The 20,479-nt window shown below is 58.4% G+C and overlaps 2 protein-coding genes across 4 annotated transcripts in view; one reads left to right on the top strand and one right to left on the bottom strand.

The window, feature by feature from the left end:
- HCN2 (hyperpolarization activated cyclic nucleotide gated potassium and sodium channel 2) lies at positions 1 to 20,280 on the top strand. Its single transcript, XM_065918416.1, has 8 exons — positions 1 to 644; positions 9,748 to 10,171; positions 11,203 to 11,364; positions 12,612 to 12,830; positions 13,931 to 14,077; positions 17,146 to 17,386; positions 17,549 to 17,713; positions 18,953 to 20,280. The coding sequence occupies exons 1-8, from the start codon at positions 1 to 3 to the stop codon at positions 19,657 to 19,659; spliced, it is 2,709 nt and encodes a 902-aa protein (XP_065774488.1). The 3' UTR covers positions 19,660 to 20,280.
- The window catches only part of POLRMT (RNA polymerase mitochondrial), a 13,502-nt gene continuing 13,286 nt past the window's right edge, over positions 20,264 to 20,479 (bottom strand). For all 3 annotated transcript variants that reach the window (XM_065918413.1, XM_065918412.1, XM_065918414.1), the window contains one exon: positions 20,264 to 20,449. In XM_065918413.1, the coding sequence (XP_065774485.1) occupies positions 20,400 to 20,449 (50 nt within the window). In that variant the 3' untranslated portion in view covers positions 20,264 to 20,399. The remainder of the gene's footprint in view (positions 20,450 to 20,479) is intronic.

The raw sequence follows: 20,479 nt of genomic DNA on the forward strand, positions 1-20,479 counted from the left end.
ATGGACGCGCGCGGGGGCGGCGGGCGGCCCGGGGAGAGCCCGGGCGCGACCCCCGCGCCGGGGCCGCCGCCGCCGCCGCCGCCCGCGGCCCCCCAGCAGCAGCCGCCGCCGCCGCCACCACCCGCGCCCCCTCCCGGCCCTGGACCGGCGCCCCCTCAGCAGGCGCCCCGGACCGAGGCGGCGCCCCCGGAGGCGGCAGACGAGGGCGGCCCGCGGGCCCGGCTCCGCAGCCGAGACAGCTCTTGCGGCCGCCCCGGCACCCCGGGCGCCGCGAGCACGGCCAAGGGCAGCCCGAACGGCGAGTGCGGGCGCGGCGAGCCGCAGTGCAGCCCCGCGGGGTCCGAGGGCCCGGCGCGGGGTCCCAAGGTGTCGTTCTCGTGCCGCGGGGCAGCCCCGGGGCCCGGGCCGGGCTCGGGCGCCGGGCCCGGGCCGGCGGACGAGGCGGGCAGCGAGGAGGCGGGCCCGGCCGGGGAGTCGCGCGGCAGCCAGGCCAGCTTCATGCAGCGCCAGTTCGGCGCGCTCCTGCAGCCGGGCGTCAACAAGTTCTCGTTGCGGATGTTCGGCAGTCAGAAGGCCGTGGAGCGCGAGCAAGAGCGCGTCAAGTCAGCGGGGGCCTGGATCATCCACCCTTACAGCGACTTCAGGTACTGTCGCTTGGAGGGCCAGCCGGCTCGCGCGGAGGGGCACGGCGAGCGGACGCGCGCGGAGGCCGTCCTGGGAGCGCTTCGAGAAGGGCGGGGCGGTGCGCCCCACGGGTGACCTCGGGGCCCCCTCAGTGACCTCGGGCGAGTCCAGGACCCGCCCCAGAAGGACCTGGGCGCCCAAGGCGCCGCCCTTGGAGGGGCGCTGGGAGATGCACGCAGGCTCGTGCCGTGACCCTGGCGCGCCCCCTCCCACGCAACCTGATATTCCCCGCCCTTCGAGTGGGCGCACGTCACGGACCACAGGACCAGGGTCTGAGCGCAGAGGGGCGGAGAGGACGAATAGAGGGGAACGTGGGCGCCAGGGAGGCGGAGGAGCGGAAGGAAGGAGGAAGGAAGGGCGCCCGGGAAGGACGCGCCCCGTAGAGACTGGCGGAGGAAGGGTTAAGCGGACACGCCGGGTCCCACGGTCTCCACCTGCGCCCCACGCCGCAGGGAGGCGCGTCCCAGGTCCCTGGGCCTGGGTGTTGCGCGAGGAGTGGGTGCTGAGCGTACTGGGATCCCGCGGCTGTGTCTTCTCGGAGCCTCATCAGCTCTGGCGGCCGGGTGGCGTGCCCAGGTGTCAGTGGTTGGGTCGTCGATGTAGATTCAGCCGGCTGGTGCGTGGAAAGGCTCAGAGCAAGGCCGGAGCAGGGTCATGCCGCGTTTGTTTGCAGTTCCGTTCCTGGGCGTGCGCTGTGTGGCCTCCGAATGAGAACGATGCCTGTCACTGCAGTCTGTGTGTGTGATCAAGAGCATGTGACTGCGGGGGGCGGGGGTCCTGGGGGCGCGGGCCGAGCGCTCTGGGGGTGTGTCTGCACGGCAGATCGCGGCTGCATGTTGGGGAGAGATGGGGTGTGTGTGTGTGTGTGAGGTGGTGTGTCCGTGACTGGAGTGTGTGAGCTAAGGTGCCCAGGGTCTGTGTGCCCCGCTCCGCTCAACTACTGGCTGTGGCTCCCAGGGCGGACGCGGTTTCAGCACCACGGACAGCAGTCCGGAGGCCTGCGGGTCCTCTCCCTCTGTGGGTCCTCTCCGCGAGTCTCCAGTCTCCTCTCCTCTGAAGTCGGAGGTCTTTTGCTCCCGGACCCCCAGAGCCCCAGCTCAGAAAGGGGGCTGCGGGACTCTCCCTTTCTCTGGACGGCTGGGGAAACGGAGGCCCAGGGACACAAGTCAGGGGCAGAGGCTGGAGGAAAGTCCATGATTCCAGCTCCTCACCCTTCAGACCCTCCTGGGAGGTGAGTGCAGCCTTGACTGGAGGTTTGGGTTTGGGGAGAGGCCAGGGGCAGAGGTCCCAGGGTCACGTCCTGATGGGGTGGGGGGTGGGGGCTCTGGATGGTCCCTACCTGCCTGGGGGCTTTGCATCCTTCTGTAGATGGTTCTGGTCTGTGAAATGGGGATGGACTTGACTTCCAGGACTCTCTGGCCCACCTGGTCCCCCTATGAACTGGGAGCTAACACGAGCTGGCTGGAAAGGGATATGGGGGACATGTGGGCAACGGGAGGTAGCTGCAGAAAGTAGTCATTCCCCTGTCCCCTCCAGCATGTCTGTTTGCAGCTTCCCCAGGGCAGTGGGTGGCCCTGAGCTTCCTCTCATCTGCAGAAGGGATGGTGGTACTGGGAGAAGGAACTGGATGTCCCCATCCTTCTGCCTGTCCTGCACAGTCATTTGTGTGTCCCTGGGCAGATACATTGTAAACTGGGGGTGATCAATGGGGTGGGGGCAAGGGAGGGGGCATGTGTGACCTGTAGTTGGGACAAGGTAAGCCAGTCAAGGTAAAAACCCTAAGATCCTGCCAAGTTGGAGTGTAGCTACCCCAAATTTACACACCAGGAGAGGGACACAAAGAGGTAAATTCACTTGCCCAAAGCCACACAGTTAGTCCCAAGACAGGCAGAGTGGGGATTCATACCTGGGGAGGCTGCTCTCTGAATCTGCACTTTGGATTGTCAGGCAAGCTGGTCTCTGGCCATGTCCTGTCCAGGCCAAGAAGAAACAAGAGGAAAAAAGGCATCCTGTGTTCATGGGTGTGTGTTAGTTTTAAGAACCATTCATGGAGCAGCAGGGAGGGTCCTTGGGTCTGCTTGTCTACACTTGGCTCTGTCTATGCTCATGACCTGATGATGCAGACACTGTCCCTGCTGGCACCCAGGTGAGCCCTGGACATGACTGAGAAGGGAAATGAGGCCAAGAGGCCAAGGCTCCCACACCAGCCCCAGGACCACTTCCTTGAGCAACAACTTTGTTCAGGTTGACCCAGCACCTGTCTGGCGTGGACAACAGGACAATTCACGTTTGATGAGCTGGAACAGCTGCAGCCATGCCTCACTCCAAGGACCGCGAGGGCTTCCAGGGAGGGGGAGTGTCTGCAGAGGCCTCGGGGAGGAGGGCTCTTAAGGAAGGTGACCAGACTGAGTCTGGGAGAGAGGAGTACAAAGTCTGGACCAGGTTGTAGAGGGGCTGGGGAAGTCTGCAGTGAGGCCCGAAGTCCTTGTGTGTAGCCTGGAGCTCTTCCCAGGCTTCCCTGCCTCAGTTTCCCCAAATTCAAGGTGTATCCCACTTCTCTTGATCCGATTCGTGTCTGCACCACCTGTGCACTCGGAAGCAGCCTTTTCCCCCTTGATATGCTTACCTGCTTCTCTCACACACTCCCCCACCATGGTTTCCTGGGACCTGGCATGCAGGGGGGCCCAGGATGATTTGGGGAGCCCGCTGAGGGGCCCATATGGGTGCCAGGTGAGCCCGTGAGTCAGGTCGTAAACCTCATTTCCTGGCAGCTTAGGACCAGCCCCAACCCTTTCTGGGGGTGTCTTCACTTTTTCATGGGGTTATGGGTAACACTAGAGCTGGCGCCTGGACACAGATGTTCTACAAGTGTCCATGGGCTGGGGGAGGGGATAAGCATGTTCCAGGAACAACAGGAAGCTCTCCCATTCTGGACCATTCACTCCTTTGCCACTTTCTTCACCTCCTCGAATGGTGGTCACTTGGGGAATCAAGGCAGCTGTGGTTGAGGGGGGGCCTGGGCATGTCTGGGATAGGGCACCAGTGGCCTTATCTCCCCAGAATATGGGCAGTGGCTTCCCAGGGCCTTTCATCCTGTTTCCAAGTCTGTAGCGCCTCTGAGTTCTGACCTGAGTGTCTCCTGCTGCTCAATGTTCCCAAATTGTGTGCCACCAGAAGGCCTGGTTTTGCAGGGAAAAGAGAAGTGGGTCCCTTTCCTGGCCCTCAGCAGAGTTCAGACAAAGCCAGGTCCTGTGGATGCTGGCCTGTATCTGTGTGACACCCTAGGGGACCCCAAGAGCCTGGGGTGATAGAGGGCTGGCCTGAAGATCCGACAGGACTAGAGGCCTTCTCCTGCCCCAGATGGCCCTATGGATCAGCGGGAGATCAGGATGCGTCAGCACATGAGAATAAGCCCTGAATTATCCCAGGGGTGGTGGGTGGGGTGGAGTGGGGAGGGGAGGCAAGAAAGAAACGGGGCCTAGAGCTTCCCTGGTTCTGAATCCAGCGCTCAGAGTGGGGGGCAGTGGACATACCCATTTCTCAGGTGGAAGAGTTGTGGCCCAGGCCACCCAGCAGGGAGGAAGGGAACTCCACTGTCCCTGTGGGGGGTCACGGGCCCCTTGTCACTCCGCAGGGTTCCTGCCTGAAGTTGGAGCTTCTGGTCCTTGAATTCCCTGCTTTAGATTGTCACACACCTATGCCCCTGTGTCCACATCCAGGGCCTGGGCATGACCTGGGGGCTCGGGGGGAATGCTGGGAGAGTTCACTTTATATAAGGTAGCTTCCTCAGCTACCCACTTGCTCAGGAAAGACCCTGCTTCACTTCCCCCAAACACAGCGAGCACAGGCCACCCCACCTCCTGCTTGGACACAACCCTCCACCCCTTCCTGGCCTTCCAGCATCCTGGCTGCTGGCAGGGATCTTTGTCCTTCTCACTTTAAACTCACTCTGGCCATGGCCCCCACAGCCCCACAGAGCCCGGCTCCCACACCTCTCATCCCATTTCATCTCCCTTTATGCCCCTGCTTCAGCCCCAGGCCTCCCAGCTACCTAAAAGCAAACTCCATGCTGGCTGTTCCCTGGGCCCAGGGTGCAGTGTCCTGTACTTTGCCTAGCGGCCCTTCTCCGTCTTCTGCCCACATGCCACTTCCTCCGAGAAGCCCTCCTGATTCATCCTAGCTAAAGCAGCCCCTCTGAAGCATCCCAGTCATTTTTCTGTCTGTGTGGAATGGCCAGCTCCCAACCCAGGCTGGGGCCCCAAGGGAGTACCGGGTTTGTCTGGTCACCACGTGTCCCCCTGGCCTGGCACCCAGTCGGCCCCACAGTCTGCCCTGTCTTGGGATCACGCAGGAATCCTCCCCCGGGGAGTCTCCCTTTCCAGATCACTGACACTTGCCTGGGATCTGTAACTCATGTCTAAGGGCTCAGGCCCTAATCCTCCACACCACCCCCTCACCCCTCCAGGCTCATCCTTAATTGCAGACCTCCAGCCCCTAATCCCCTGGGATTTGCCTGATCTGATCCATAATTCCTAGACTGCCTCCTGCCCAGTTCTTGGTTCTCCGACCTGGAATAGAGGGAGCTGCTGCCCTTGTTCACCATGTCCCTGGCCAGCAGCTTCAGGCTCCTGGGACGCCCGTGCCGGCCCCTCGCCTGGTCCTGCCCTGCCCGGTCCTGGAAGCACAGGCTGCTTGTCCAGTTTCCGGCATTGAAGGGAGGGGCCCGGAGCACTGGAGATAGGAGGGTGATCACGTGGTCCCTAGCTCTGGTCCCCAGCTCTGGAGGTCTGACCGCCTGGCTTCTGTCACTTAACCATTTCCAGCCTTGGTTTCTTCATCTGCACAGAAAAAGGCTGGGCAGCTGCTGGAGCAGGTGCTGGGCTCCCGGTGGGCCCCACTGACATCAGAACCACGTGGCTGTGGCACCCGGGAGAGAGTTCTGAGTGCTCCTGTTCACAGAGTGCTTGGGTCATTGTGCTGAGCCCCCCACTTCCTTCCCGGGAGCCCTGGCCTCGCTGTCTTTCAGGGCCCAGTTCCTATCTGGGCACAGGTGGGAACCAGGGTCTGAGTGTTTTCTCATGGGGTCTGTTTGTTCGGGAGGACTTCTCAATACAGGGTTTAATTACTGTCTCCAAAGACCCTGGGTAACTGAGGTAGCTGTGATCCCGGCCCCTGAAGCCCTGACCTTGTCCTGGGAGTTCTTGGGGTCCTGGGGGGTTTCCTGGGTCCTGGTGGGAGGGGTCTCTGGGTCCCAAAGGTCCCTGGGTCCTGGAGGATGTCTCTGGGTCTCAGGGGTCTCTGAGTCCTGGGGATACTGAGAGGTATCTGGGTCCTGGGGGAGGTCTCTGAGTCCTGGGGAGTCTCTGGGTCCCAGGGGGGTCCATGAGTCCTGGGGGGGACATCGCTGGGTCATGGGAGAGCATCTCTGGGTCCTTGGAGGTCTCTGAGATGGCCTGCTGTGGGAGGGGCTGCCGGGATTGGGCAGATTAGGCATGGAGGCTTGGAGGAGAGTGATCAGCTCTGGGGCTGCACAGCCCAAGGGGGCAGGCAGGCCCAGGAGAGGTGGGGGTGCAGGGGAGGGGCACATGGAATCTCTACCCCAGGCCTCAGTCCCCTCCTCCTGCCCACCTCCAGGAGGACCACGTTGGCTGGAGGGAACGAGGCTGAGACCCTGGGCAGCCAGGTATAGTTCCCAGTGGCCAAGGGGCACAGGCCAGGGTTCAGGCCTGCAGGTGGAGTTCCTGGCAGTGTGGACAGTGGACAGGACAGGCCCAGGGGTGGCAGGCTGGCTCTCAGGTCTCTGCCCCACATCCCAAGGCTGGGCCACCTCTCTGGTCTGTCGGTGGGGAAGTGTGGTGTCTGCCCACACCTGCACCCCCCACCTGCAGCCTGACCCCAGAACAAAAGGAGAGAATGTCTGTGATGTCACCGGGGGAGGGGGAGCACTTGTGCATCTGGCCATTTAGACTTTCTGCCCCACCCTGGTGGTTTCTATACCCCCCAATTTAGACTGTTTCTAACCCCCTCTCCTGGGTTTCTGGGCTCTCTGTAGGTTTCTTCTCCAGTGGCCTTCAGTTACTCTTTCCTGCTTGCTTTGTCCTCAGGCATAAGCCCTTCAACCCCAAAACTGTGGCTGGGGGAGAAGGTCTCAGTCCAGAAAGCGGGGGGTTAGGAGCTATGCTGTGGACATGCTGGGGGTGGAGGTGGGGAACAGGCAGATGAGGCCCGTCAGTCAGGTTGGGGCTGGAGTCCTGGGGATCTCAAGGATGCGTAGATGATGCAGATCAGAGGTCTGAGCCCTACACCTGGTCTAGATTCATGTAAAGAAGGCCTTGATCTTGGAGCAGTCCTTTGTTCTGCCCTCATCACTCACCCCAGATCATGTTGACACTTTCGTCTCTCAAGGTCTCCATCTATCTCCACCCCAAGGTGGGTTTCCCAGCTGGAGTCCCCATGGCCACTGGGAGAAGTCCTCAGCATGTGTGGGTGGACAGGGTCAGGTGACCCTGAAAGCCTGCCTTTCCCTGGGCTCCTCCCAGACAGAGAAGAGGAGACTGAGGTTCCCAGGAGCTGGAGGAACTTGCCAAGGTCACACTTGCCAGTGGGCAGGAGCCCAGACCTGGCTGTTGTCACCACTGTCTTGGACTTTGGCTCCCTTCCAGGCTTGGCTCTCACAGACCAGGCTGCTGTGAACATCTTGTTACAAATCACTTTTTAATTTTTTTTTCTTCCTCTTGGATGATTTCCTTGGGATCAATTCCCCGAAGTGAAAGGCCTGGGTTACTGGGCAGGTGAGGTGCTGTAACTCTTCCCTAACAGGGCTGCTCGCAAGAAAGCTGACCCACAGCATCTCCCAAATCAGGGTGCTCACTGTAGTCAGGTCAGCACTGGTGTTTACAGCTTTCTGTTAGTTTGTGCTTATTTGGGAGAGTCCCTCCAGCCCCTGGGAACCTCAGTCTCTTCTTCTGTCTATCTGAGGGAGGTCCAGGAAGTGGAAGGCTTTGAGGGTCCCCTAGCCCTGTCCTGCCTGCACATGCTAGAACCTTCTCCAAGAGGACATGGGGACTCTGGCCATGATGGGGAGGGCGCCTCAGGGTGGGTGTCTCTCCTTGCACTGTGAGAGGCAAAAATCAAAGGACTCTGTTCCGAATTTTAGACCATCCTCTGTCTGAATCTTGACAGGGAGTGTGGCCTCAGACCCTGATCTGGGGCATCCCTTCATCACTAAGACCCTGGTCCTTGGCGTTTTCTTTGTATACATGTGTTAACATAAATACAACATAGCATTTGGCCTTTAACCATTTAAAAGTATACAGTCAAGTGACATTAAGTACATTCACAATGTTGTGCAACCACCACCTTTTATCCTTGCCAGAATGTTTTCATCTTCCCAAACAGAAACTCCCCAGCCTCTGACAACCAGGAACCCACTCTCTGTGCCTGTGTATCTTCCTGTTATGGACGTTTCCCATCAGTGGAATCACACCCCATGTGTCCTCCTGTATCTGCTTCTGTCACTGAGGACCATGTTCTCAGGGTCCATCCACGTGGTAGCGAGTGTTGGGGCTTCTCCCCTTTTTGTGGCTGAGTGATGCTCCCATGTGTGGAGGGACCACATTGTTTATATGTTCATCCACTGATGGATTCGTGGATTGTTTCCAATTCTGGCCAATGTAAGTCATGCCATGGTGGACACTGGTGTACAAGAGTCTGTTTGGGTACCTGCTTTCCATTCCTTGGGTGTAGGTCCAGGACCCATGTAGAATTGCCAGGCCACATGGTAACTTTAACTTTCTGCAGCACTGGACAGTTTTCCCTTGAGTAGTTTTGATTCCTGTTTGCTGGATTGCTGCAGGGCTGGGCATCTTTCCATGTGGCCTTTGCTGTGTCCATCTGTCCTCATGGGTAAGTGTTGAACTCAGGACACGATGCTCGGCTATTGATAGATTTATTCCTCAAATGACAGGCCATTTCCCGAGAGCATAGCATTCCCAGGTGGAATTCTGGAATTGACCTCAGGCACACGTTATCAGTCCTGGGTGTGTGTGTCTGGCAGTGGAAGCAACCAGTCATCCCATTTTCAGGCATATTTATCACATGAAACATCCAAGCCTGGCCAAGTCGAGTCACTCAGGCTCCTCTGTCGCCTGACCCTATGCTCTGCCTGCCAGGCCTTCCTCTTCCTTTCTCCCTGCCCCTGGGGCACCCCAGCCTCTGCCGTGCCTCCAGCACCCCCCCCCCTACAACCCTGGGTGCTTTCAGAAATGGAGGGATAGCCAGTGACCCCTGCTCAACCTTCCAGTGCCCCACAGGGAAACCCAGCAGGGGTGGGGGTCCTGCACTCTGGTACCCATCCCATACCTGCAGCCACCGCCCAACCACCAACACTCCTGGAGCCAATCCCCACCCCACCCCTCCAGTTTCTCCACTTGTCTCCTCCCTCCCTGCTCAGTCTTACTTCCTTTGGCACGCCAACCTTGAGCCAGGCACATTGGACCTTTTTGGTCCTGGGAAACATTTAGTCAATTTTTAAGTGGCTATTCCAGGTCTCTGACTTCTTCAGAGAAAGACGGTCAGGCTGGCCTGTGAGAAGAACCGGGCTGGAGGAGCCCAGGCAGCAGTAGAGTGCAATCTGGGCTGTGGGTGGGCTTCCTGGAGGCAAGGGCCACATCAGCCCTGCGTGCTAAGTTGCTTCAGTCGTGTCCGACTCTTTGCAACCCCATGGACTATAACCCTCCAGGCTCCTCCAACCATGGGATTCTCCAGGCAAGAATACTGGAGTGGGTTGCCATGCCCTCCTCCAGGGGATCTTCCCGATGCAGGGATCAAACCTGCGTTTCTTACATCCCCTACATTGGCTGGAAGGTTCTTTACCACTAGCGCCATCTGGGAAGCCCTCACCAGCTATGACCCAGGGTGGGAGCAAATTGTCAGCTTCGCCCGAGTATGCAAGTTCTGGGCCGGTCCACTATGGCGCCTTCGTGCACAGTGGGCCAGGCAGAAGCGCTCAGAGGAGGGCCCCACACAAAGGTGGAGCTGTGACCCGCTGCGCCTCGCCCCCAGGTTCTACTGGGACTTCACCATGCTGCTCTTCATGGTGGGAAATCTCATCATCATCCCCGTGGGCATCACCTTCTTCAAGGACGAGACCACGGCTCCGTGGATTGTGTTCAACGTTGTCTCGGACACATTCTTCCTCATGGACCTGGTGCTGAACTTCCGCACGGGCATCGTGATCGAGGACAACACTGAGATCATCCTGGACCCCGAGAAGATCAAGAAGAAGTACCTGCGCACGTGGTTCGTGGTGGACTTCGTATCCTCCATCCCCGTGGACTATATCTTCCTCATCGTGGAGAAAGGCATCGACTCTGAGGTCTACAAGACAGCTCGCGCCCTGCGCATCGTGCGCTTCACCAAGATCCTCAGCCTGCTGCGCCTGCTCCGCCTGTCGCGCCTCATCCGCTACATCCATCAGTGGGAGGAGGTGAGTGGCTGCGCGTGGGCTCAGGGGCGGGGCCACGGGCGTGGGCGGGGTCTTGCGGGGCTGGTGGGCAGGGGCTGTGGGCCTGGGGCGCAGAGGCAAGGGTGGGGTCAGTGGGGTCGTGATGGGCTGGAACTGGGCTGGGATGTAGGGGCAGGGTCGTGATGGGCAAGGGGGTGGTGATAGGTGAGGATGCCGTGATGGTGATGGGACCAGGCAATGGTTGCAGGAGGCACTGGGAACAAAAAGGCCGGGCCATGATGGGAGACTCTTGGCGGGGAGTACTACAGGGTCCAGGGGCCTACTACAATGAGAAGACTTTGGCGGGATTAGACACAGAAGTAGCGGTGTCACTGAGTACACTGTGCGGAGTTACAGGAGCTGCAGAGAGGGGCCTGGGAAACTTAGGAGTGAAACCTGAGCAGATTGGGGGCAGGCAGCTAGGGGCATGGTCACAGGAGCCCCTGCCTGCTGGGGACTGAGGTCATAGGGAGCACTGCATGAATCCCTGACACATCTGCAGCCCTTTCTTCATCCTACCCTGTGAGAGGCAGACTCCACAGCCCTGTTGGCAATGGGGAAACTGAGGCCTCAAGAAGTGAAGTCATGCTCCTCTCTCCCAAATTCAGACCCACTTCTGGACTCAGTGTGACCTGACTTCTGCAGCCTGTGGCCACCACACACACTCAGAGTCACCAGCACTTTCCAGGACGGCGACAAGGCTGCCGGGGGGGGGGGGGGGAATGGGTGGGGACTCGGTCGCTGGAAGAGGCAGTGGTCCTCAGAGAGGACAGAGAGTGGCCGACCAGGCAGAGATTTGGTGCCTGGGCAGCAGGTTGGTAAGGGGCCACATTATCTAGTCTAGGGCATTTCATTACCTTGAAAGGCCTCGGGGGAGTGGGGGCTACAAGGAGGTAAGGTCTGCCCCTTGAGGGGGAATGGGCCCTGTGGAGGACTGCATCTTCCCACTACTGGCGCACGAGTGACCATGGGTCTGCCGGTCGCTCACGTGAGCCGCCCTGCCTCGCCCCCAGATCTTCCACATGACCTACGACCTGGCGAGCGCAGTCATGCGCATCTGCAACCTCATCAGCATGATGCTGCTCCTATGCCACTGGGATGGCTGCCTGCAGTTCCTGGTGCCCATGCTTCAGGACTTCCCACGCAACTGCTGGGTCTCCATCAACGGCATGGTGGTGAGCCCCACGCCCGTGTCCCTCTTGCATGCCTGGAGCACAGGGCGCCTGAAACCCCCACTGGTGGCGAGCACTCCTCTGGGCTGCTGTCCCAGTTGGAGCCTTGCAGGTCCCGAACTATGGAGATCCTTTGCCGTTTGAGGGCAGTAGAGCTGCCTTTGTCCCCCTCGCCCCTATAGAAATCACATCATCTGCTTATTGTGTTTTGTGATCCATTCCACTCTTTTATTTGCACGTATGTGTGTGCATGCTGTTGCTTAGTCATGTCTCTTTTCAATCCCCTGGAGTGCAGCCCACCAGGCTCCTCTGTCCATGGGATTCTCCAGGCAAGAATACTGGAACGGGTTGCCGTTTCTTCAAGGGGATTTTCCGAACCCAGGGATCAAACCTGCATCTCCTGCACTGGCAGGCGGACTCTTTCCCACTGAGCCACCTGGGTAGCCCATTTTATTTGCACAGTGTGTTTAAATGACAATTTTATCATAGTCCTCAGATGGGAAGGTGGTATCATCGGTCTTGAGAAGTAATAAATTGGGAGATTCAGGAGCACCTATTGCTTTCTGCCTGAGAGACTGACTGTTAACAAGCCTTTCTCCCGCTGGGGTGCATTTGGGGCACAGGGCAGGTGGGCATTGATGGGCGAGAGCAGTGAAGGGAAAACCCTTGGGCGCCCGGCCCAGCGCCTGGCACAGCTGCCCGGCTGAGGCAGCTCATTGTCTGGCCGGACACCCAGGCATGTGGTCCTGTTTCCTGAATGGGGCCCACTGCCCCTCCCCTAGCTGGTTCAACTGAGGACTGGCGGGGGGTGGTGGGTTTCTTCCTGGTCCTGTCTGATGCCTCTTCCACCCCACCCCTCTGATCAGGATTTCAGAGTCCCCAGCTTGCTGTCCCCAGGACTTCCCCATTCTTTGGCCTCAAAGATACTCATCAGAGATTGTGAAGTGGTGAGGGCTCTTGAACACCCAGGGCTGGACTCTAGCTGCTTGGAGCCTGTTTCCCCAGGAATGAAGTGAAGGAAGTGGCTTCAGGCCCGGCCCTTTGCTGAGTTGCTGTAATACGTGTGCAATCACGTCGGCTGCCTGAATCTAGTTTCCCTTGGTTGACTCTGGACACAGGGAGCTGGATGCCTGGGGAAGGGTGGGCAGGCAGGGCCCTGGGTGGGGGGGGGGGTCGAGGGGCTCCCTGGGGACCAAGAGGCTCCCTGGGGACTGCGAGCCCCCGCCCACCACCCACCCTTGGACTTGCAGAACCACTCGTGGAGCGAGCTCTACTCCTTCGCGCTGTTCAAGGCCATGAGCCACATGCTGTGCATCGGGTACGGGCGGCAGGCGCCAGAGAGCATGACAGACATCTGGCTGACCATGCTGAGCATGATCGTGGGTGCCACCTGCTACGCCATGTTCATTGGCCACGCCACCGCCCTCATCCAGTCGCTGGACTCCTCGAGGCGCCAGTACCAGGAGAAGGTCTGAGGGGGGAGGCACCCCCAAGGGTCTAGGGTCCACCCCACATCCCTCCAGCTCCAGGCGTTGTGCTCAGGATGGAGGCCAGAGGGGTAGAGGGGATGGGGACCCCAGAAGGGTCTATGGCTGTAATCAGGACTGGACACTCCCCCTCGGTGGGGGGAGCAGCTCACAGAAGGACAGTGAGAAAGATCAGGTCCCTGAGGAAGAAGTCTAGAGGGGACACAGGCTAATGAAAGGGAAAATGGGGGAAGAGGTCCGAAAAGGATAGGGCCGGGAGACCCCTTGGTGAGGGGTGTCTCTGGGCTGTCCCAGGATGGGTGGGGGTGCTGGGGTTACTCAAGGACACAAGGGAGGCCTATGGGAAGCAAGGATGTCCTGGGACTTGGCCTCACTGGTGCCAGTCCAATATGGCCCCATAGGTCAGCCCTTCCTGGAGGTTAGCTTCAGTCTTCTACCTCAGTTTCCCCTCCCTCAGGCCAAGGGTGACCCAGTTCCCCGAACCCTGACCCATTGTCCCTGTACTGCTACCCCAGGGCTGGCCTTGGCCCAGCAGCTGATGCACCCCCAGCAGTGCCCAGCAGTCAGGTCGGCCGGGTCAGCTGGGCCTGGTGCCAGGCGCCCCGGCTGTCCGGAAGCCACCAGCCTCCCACCCAAACACGAGCTGGTGCCGCCACCCGCCCGCCGTCACGGGTTCCGCTGAGCTCAGGACAGCTGTGGCTGGGCGGCGCTAGGGCGGAAGCGGGGCCTGGGCTCCCCTGGGGGTGCCACCCTGGGGACAGTAGGGCCTGGTACCCCTGACTGGGGCCCTTGCCCCCAGCCCTGTTCAGGAGGGGCTGGGCTGGCGATTTCTAGAAAGATCATCGAGGAGGGGGCCACCAAAGGGTCAGGGGCAGTGGGAGGGGTTGCCAGAAGATATTCAGGACACAGGAGTTAACTTTTACGGCCAGGGTTATACTTATCAGGGCATTTTAGTCGTTCATCTGAAATTCAGATTCCCTGACTGTCCCGTATTGTTGTGGTCATAAGCCGAGGCCCGCTCAGGCTGGGGCTCTGGAGCAGACACTGCTGACCCAGCACCCCCACTCCCGGTCCTGTTACAGTACAAGCAGGTGGAGCAGTACATGTCCTTCCACAAGCTGCCAGCCGACTTCCGCCAGAAGATCCACGACTACTACGAGCACCGCTACCAGGGCAAGATGTTCGATGAGGACAGCATCCTGGGCGAGCTCAACGGGCCCCTGAGGGAGGTAGGGGTTCTGAGAGAAGTGAGCTCCTGGTGATCTGCATTTGATCTTTACTTAGACATTTACATCAAGTTAAACTGGCAAAACTGGATATAGGCAGAAAATACTCATCTTCTGTCCTGCCCCTCCACCAGTTCCTCCAGCTCTCCATCCATTTTCTTACAAAACCATGGACACCTGTGGGCCTCCAGGAGTCCGCACTCCAAGCATCCCCCCTCTGAGACCCTTCTCCACATTGAGGGAGGAGCTTGTGGCACCCAGAGGAGGCGAGGGAGGAGCGTACCCTTCGATCCCTCTGAGGGTGACAGGAGGGACGCACTGGGAGATGGTTCCCAATGCTCAGTAAGAGGTGTGCCCCAAGGAGCTACACTCAGGTGCATTCACTTATTTTGGGAAAGTTTCCCTGCGATCAAGGGCTTGTTTATTTGTGTTTCTCTTTCTGTGAATTGTCCATATCTTTTGTTTGTTTTCCTTCAGAACTTTTGGCCTTTTTGTTTTTAGAAAATTTTATTTTTTTAATTGAAGTATAGTTGATCCTCTGGGAAGACCCCCTGGAGGAGGGCACAGCAACCCACTCCAGTATACCTGCCTAGAGAATCCCATGGACAGAGGAGCCTGGTGGGCTATAGTCCATGGGGCCGCAGAGAGCTGGACACGACTGAAGCAACTTAGCGCAGCACATAGTAGGTTTATAACGTCGTGCCAGTCACAGTGAAGTGGCTCATCTATCTATACACACTTTTATAGGTTCTTTTCCATTATGCTTTATTACAGGTTGTTAAGAGCTTCCTGTGCTACACAGTAGGACCTTATCTATTTTACATATAGTATCTGCTAATCCCAAACTTTTCAATTACCTACCCCTTTCCCCTCTGGTAACTATGTTTTGTTTTTGGCCAAACCACAAGGCTGCCAGATGGTTCTTCAACTAAGGATCAACCCAAATCTGGGCCCTTGGCAGTGACAGCATCAAGTCCTAGCCACTGGACCTGCCAGACAATTCCCTAATAACCTGGAGGACTTTACCTCTCGGTGATGTCAATTTCCACCCTGTGACCATTTGTCTTTTTTAAGATTTTTTTCTGACGTGGACCATTTTTAAAGTCATCCCTTGAATTTATTACACTATTGCTTCTGTTTTACGTTTTGGTTTTCTGGCCACAAAGTGTGTGGGATCTTGGCTCCCTGACCAGGGATCAAACCTGCTGCACCCCCTGCATCAGAAGGTGAAATCTTAACCGCTGGACTGCCAGGGAAGTCCCACCCATTTGTCTTTAAACCTTGCTGATTGTGGTTTCTCCTCCATGTGGAATTTTTATGCTGTATACATCAAATGCTCTGTGTATGCTTGCTGTATACAGCAGGTATTCCATGTATACTTGCTGTGTACAGCAGGTGCTCAAACCTAACTGCTGCACACAAGTCTTCAATGTCTCCTCTCTGCGCACAGCAGGCATGCAGTACATGATCGTTCTACAAGCAGGTACCTAATACCTGCCTGCTATACATCTAGGTTTTGGAGAAATTCTCCTGTGTCCTCTTCCGATATGTGTAGTCTCCTGTTTTGTATGTGGACCCCTGATGCCTTTGCAATCTGTCCTGGAACCTGGTGTGAGGAAGGGTCCGGGCTCTCCTGCTGTGGGGCTGCACCCTTAGGCTCTGGGTGAACCGCCCTTGTGCTTGGTCTGTTTCTGGACTTTTCATCTGGCCCACAGGCTCCGTCTGCTTTGTGTGCACCAAACCCACACTGTCTGCATCGCAAGTTTTCAGTGTGTTTTGGAGCCTTGGAGGCTGAGTACTCTGCTCTTTTTTATTTTTGGCTAAGCTGGGTCTTTGTAGCTACACAGACTTTTCTCTAGTTGCGGTGTGCAGGCTTCTCATTGTGGTGGCTCCTCTTGTTTCGGAGCACAGGCTCTCGGGTGTGTAGGCTTCTCATTGCAGTGGCTTGTTTCCTCAACACAGGCTCTAGAGTGTGTGGGCTTCAGTAGTTGCGGTGCACCGGCTTAGCTGCTCCATGGCATGTGGGATCTTCCCTGACCAAGGATCCAAGCTGTGGCTCCTGAATTGGCAGGTGGATTCTTTACCAAGTCACCAGGGAAGCCCCCTGCTCTTCTTTGTCATGGATTTCCTGATGTTTCTGCTCATGTATTCTGAGTGAACTTAACCAGCCCTGGTTGTTAAGAAGTGAGCCAGGCAGCATTTCCACATGCTGTGAACTGTGGCCCTACCCAGGGAGAAAGGGTGTCTCCCATGTCAAAGATGGTGAGCGGTGCTAATGACAGTGTGTTCACGGCTCTTCTGTGCCTTTGGGGGGTTTTCAGCATGCCTTCATGTAGGTTTGGACGTGTCTTGTTAAATTCATGCCGTGCCACCTCATGTAGCTCTTTATCTGAGTGGATACGGGGTCATCTCACACATTGCATCTTCTTTGAAGTGGCTTTGTTTGTACAAAAAGCTGGGTTGTCTCTTTATGCTAAGCGTTCCTTCTTATTGAAATGTACCACAGAGAAAAGTGCCCCTCCTGTCCTCAGGGCTCACCTGATGGACATTCTATCAAGTAAAACCTGCATGTAACCCCTACCCAGATCAAACATGGAACCTTCCCATCCCCCAAAGCTTCTCCACAAAAGATAAACAGTACCCTGACTGCTACATCATGTATTCACCTTAAGGCTCTTGGTTTTCACGTTGTTTTTTTAAAATCACTTGCTATTTTGACTAACTTCCCTTGTTATAGTTTTCCATTGACTCCTTTGGGTTTTTCAGGCAGTCCTATTAATAGAAAGAGTAAAGAGATAATTTTAGTTTTTCCTTTCCAGTTCTTATGTCTCCAAATGCTTTTCCATGTTTGTCTAACAGCATCGACCAGTGTTGCCAACACAGAGTTAAACAGTAGGGAATCATTCCTTGATCCTGTCCTTGGCAAAACCTCCAGTGACTGCCTATTAAAGATGCTGGTCTTTGGTCTAAAGTGTTCAACTGCTTTCACAGATGGAGAGTTTGAGAGGCGCAGCCTCCAGAGGGAGGGTAAGATGGGGAAGCCTGACACTGTCCCCCTCCCACCCCCACAGGAGATCGTCAACTTTAACTGCCGGAAGCTGGTGGCCTCCATGCCACTGTTTGCCAATGCTGACCCCAACTTCGTCACGGCCATGCTGACCAAGCTCAAGTTTGAAGTCTTCCAGCCGGGCGACTACATCATCCGTGAGGGCACCATCGGCAAGAAGATGTACTTCATCCAACACGGTGTGGTCAGTGTGCTTACCAAGGGCAACAAGGAGATGAAGTTGTCTGATGGCTCCTACTTCGGGGGTGAGTGTTGGTGGGGAGCCGGAGGGCAGGGTGGCAAGCTTAGGGGCACAGGTGCAGCAGGAAGGACCCCAGATTGGGTAAGGGGAGCTGGGGCACTCCGCTGGCTGGAAGGGCACTGGGAGATGGCCCAGCAGTGAGGCCACCGCCCCTGGCCACGCGCAGAGATCTGCCTGCTGACACGGGGCCGGCGCACGGCGAGCGTGCGGGCCGATACCTACTGCCGCCTCTACTCGCTGAGTGTGGACAACTTCAATGAGGTGCTGGAGGAGTACCCCATGATGCGGCGGGCCTTTGAGACAGTCGCCATTGACCGCCTGGATCGCATTGGTGAGTGGACACAGAGGTCAGTCTCAGTGGCCGCCCAGCAGGGACAGTCTGGGGGGGTGGTGGTGCTGTGGCCTACCTAGCTGACCCTCAGGGCCCCTTCTCTGGTTCTGGGACCAGATTGCCCAACCCATTTTCTCCCTTGACCAAATACAACCTGGGTTTCCCAAGGAAGAGGAAATTTCTGCTCCGCAGGCAAGTATTTGAGCACCTGCTCTGTGCCAGGAGGTGACAGTGTGGCCCCTGAGGATGCAGCAGCCACCCTCAGGCCTGTCATGGAGGAGAGGTGTGGGGGCAGGGAGCTTCCTTGTGATTCCAAGCAGAGACCCACATGAGTAGGCGTTACCAGTAGAAAGACAAGAGGGCATGACCTGGGAGTGGACACAGCATGTGCCAAGGCCCTGAGGTGGGAAAGGGGCCTGGATTATGGGGAAGTCAGGGAAGCTGGGAGGAGGGAGGCTTGAGAGGGGTAGGCAGGCACAAGAGCCCTAGCGGGTAGTAGAGGGAGGCATTTGGACTGTAGATCAGAAGCAATAGGGAGCTATGGATGGTTCTAGGCAGGGGAGGACCTGATCAGATGTGTATCCTATGAAGCTGTGTGTATATAGGAGGACTCTGGGAGCCTGGCCTGTGTGTGGGGCGGGGGGTGGCCCGGGGAACTGGGGAGAGGCAGTGAAGGGGGTAATCTCGGAAATGGCTGAGCACTAGCTGAAGACTAGATGCAGGAGTCAGGGAGGCCCTTGGTGCCATATGTGGGAACAGACACGATGAATGGCTGCAGGACCACGAGTGGGTGGGAGGGGGAGGAGAGCCAATAGAAAGAGGACTTGCCAGGATACAGAAAAAACACTCAGTATGTTTATAGACAATAAGCACATACAATGTAGCGCTATACAAAAGGTGCTTAACATATATGCTGTATACAGTAAGTGCTCAACAGCAGCTTGCTACATATGCCATAGGCCTTCAGCATATGGACTGAGTACAGGCAGGAATTCCACATGCTAGCTACACGCAAATGTGCCTGCTTCCTGCTTTCTGTATACAGTAGGTGCACAATTTCGGCTTATACACAGCAGATACTGGACGTCTGTTCACGCTGGCTGTACAGTCAGGGTCCAATACCTGCTCGCTGTGCACACCAGGCACTGGGACACTGGCCTGCTGGTTGCAGGAGGCGCCAGGGCATGCCTGCTGTGCAGAAGCGGCACCTCTGACACCCGCCTCCGGCCCCACCCCCAGGCAAGAAGAACTCGATCCTGCTACACAAGGTGCAGCACGACCTCAACTCCGGCGTGTTCAACAACCAGGAGAATGCCATCATCCAGGAGATTGTCAAGTATGACCGGGAGATGGTGCAGCAGGCCGAGTTGGGCCAGCGCGTCGGCCTCTTCCCGCCGCCGCCGCCACCTCCACAGGGCACCTCAGCCATCGCCACGCTGCAGCAGGCCGTGGCCATGAGCTTCTGCCCACAAGTCGCGCGCCCGCTTGTCGGGCCGCTGGCACTCGGTTCACCGCGCCTCGTGCGCCGCCTGCCCCCGGGGCCCGCACCCACTGTCGCCACTGCTGCCGCCTCGCCCGGACCCGCACCCGCAGCCAGTCCCCCGGGCGTGCCTGCCAGCCCCAGGGCACCGCGGACCTCGCCCTTCGGTGGCGCACCCGGCTCCCCTGCCGCGCCCCGCGCTGGGCCTGCACTACCTGCGCGCCGCCTAAGCCGCGCCTCGCGCCCGCTGTCTGCCTCGCAGCCCTCGCTGCCCCATGGCGCACCCGGCCCTGCGGCCACAGCGCGACCGGCCAGCAGCTCCACGCCGCGCCTGGGACCCGCGCCTGCCGCCCGGGTCGCGGCGCCCAGCCCGGACCGTAGGGACTCAGCCTCGCCCTCACCGGGCACCGCCGGCGGACCCGACCCGCTGGACTCCGCGCGCTCACGCCTTTCGTCCAACTTGTGACCCTCGCGCACCGCCCCGAAACGGGGCGGGGCCATCACCCAGACCAAAGCCATGCCATTGCGCAGCCCGGGCCGCCTGCCCCAGAAGCCATAGAGGAGATGTAGGTAGTTGTAGTCGGACGAGCGGCCCGGGTCGGTGGGAACAGCCCCTGCCGTGCCCCACCCCACCCCCCCATCGCCCTGCGCCCACCCACATCGCCCCTGCCCCCGGCAGTCGCGCACGGGCGAGGGGGCTCCCTTCACCTCGGTGCCTCAGTTCCCCCAACTGTGAAGGGGGGACGGGCTGGCCGGGGTCGAGGGGAGAGGGCCGGGGAGGCTGCCCGCGCCCGCCCTCTGATGAGGATCGGTTTTTAAGTGCAATACTTGGCCTGCCGGCTTCCCGCTGCCTCCGTTGCGCTCATGCAATAACCAGCCCAGTCCCTGTCCACACGCATCCGCGGTGACCTCCCTGGAGTGGGCACACCCTGCTCCCTCCAGCGCCCTGGCGTGGGGGTGAGGCCGGGGGTCCCCGCCGTCGTGATGAATGTACTGACGAGCTGAGGCAGCAGCGCCCACCGCACCCCCCACGCCCCACTAACCCCCCACACCCCCATTCCGCGCAATAAACGACAGCATTGGCGCCCAGCCTGCCGCGTCTGATTGCTCGGCGGGGACACAGCGCGTTAACCACCCCTCCCCAGGCAGCAGCTCCCATGTGGTGACAGACCTTTATTCACACTAGAGTACAGAGCGGCCGGGCAGTCAGCTGAAGAAGAACGTGGAGCGCTTCACCTGCTCCAGGTCAAAGGTCCCTGCAGAGAGGAGGGAGACTGTGGGCAGGC

The sequence above is a fragment of the Muntiacus reevesi genome, chromosome 1 (assembly GCF_963930625.1).
Source record: "Muntiacus reevesi chromosome 1, mMunRee1.1, whole genome shotgun sequence".
NCBI classification, from domain to species: domain Eukaryota; kingdom Metazoa; phylum Chordata; class Mammalia; order Artiodactyla; family Cervidae; genus Muntiacus; species Muntiacus reevesi.

Coding starts and splice junctions, on each gene's coding strand:
- HCN2 (XM_065918416.1), top strand. CDS start 1: ATGGACGCGCGCGGGGGCGGCGGGCGGCCCGGGGAGAGCCCGGGCGCG. Junction 11,365..12,611: donor TCTCCATCAACGGCATGGTG/GTGAGCCCCACG, acceptor TTGGACTTGCAG/AACCACTCGTGGAGCGAGCT. Junction 17,387..17,548: donor TGATGGCTCCTACTTCGGGG/GTGAGTGTTGGT, acceptor GGCCACGCGCAG/AGATCTGCCTGCTGACACGG.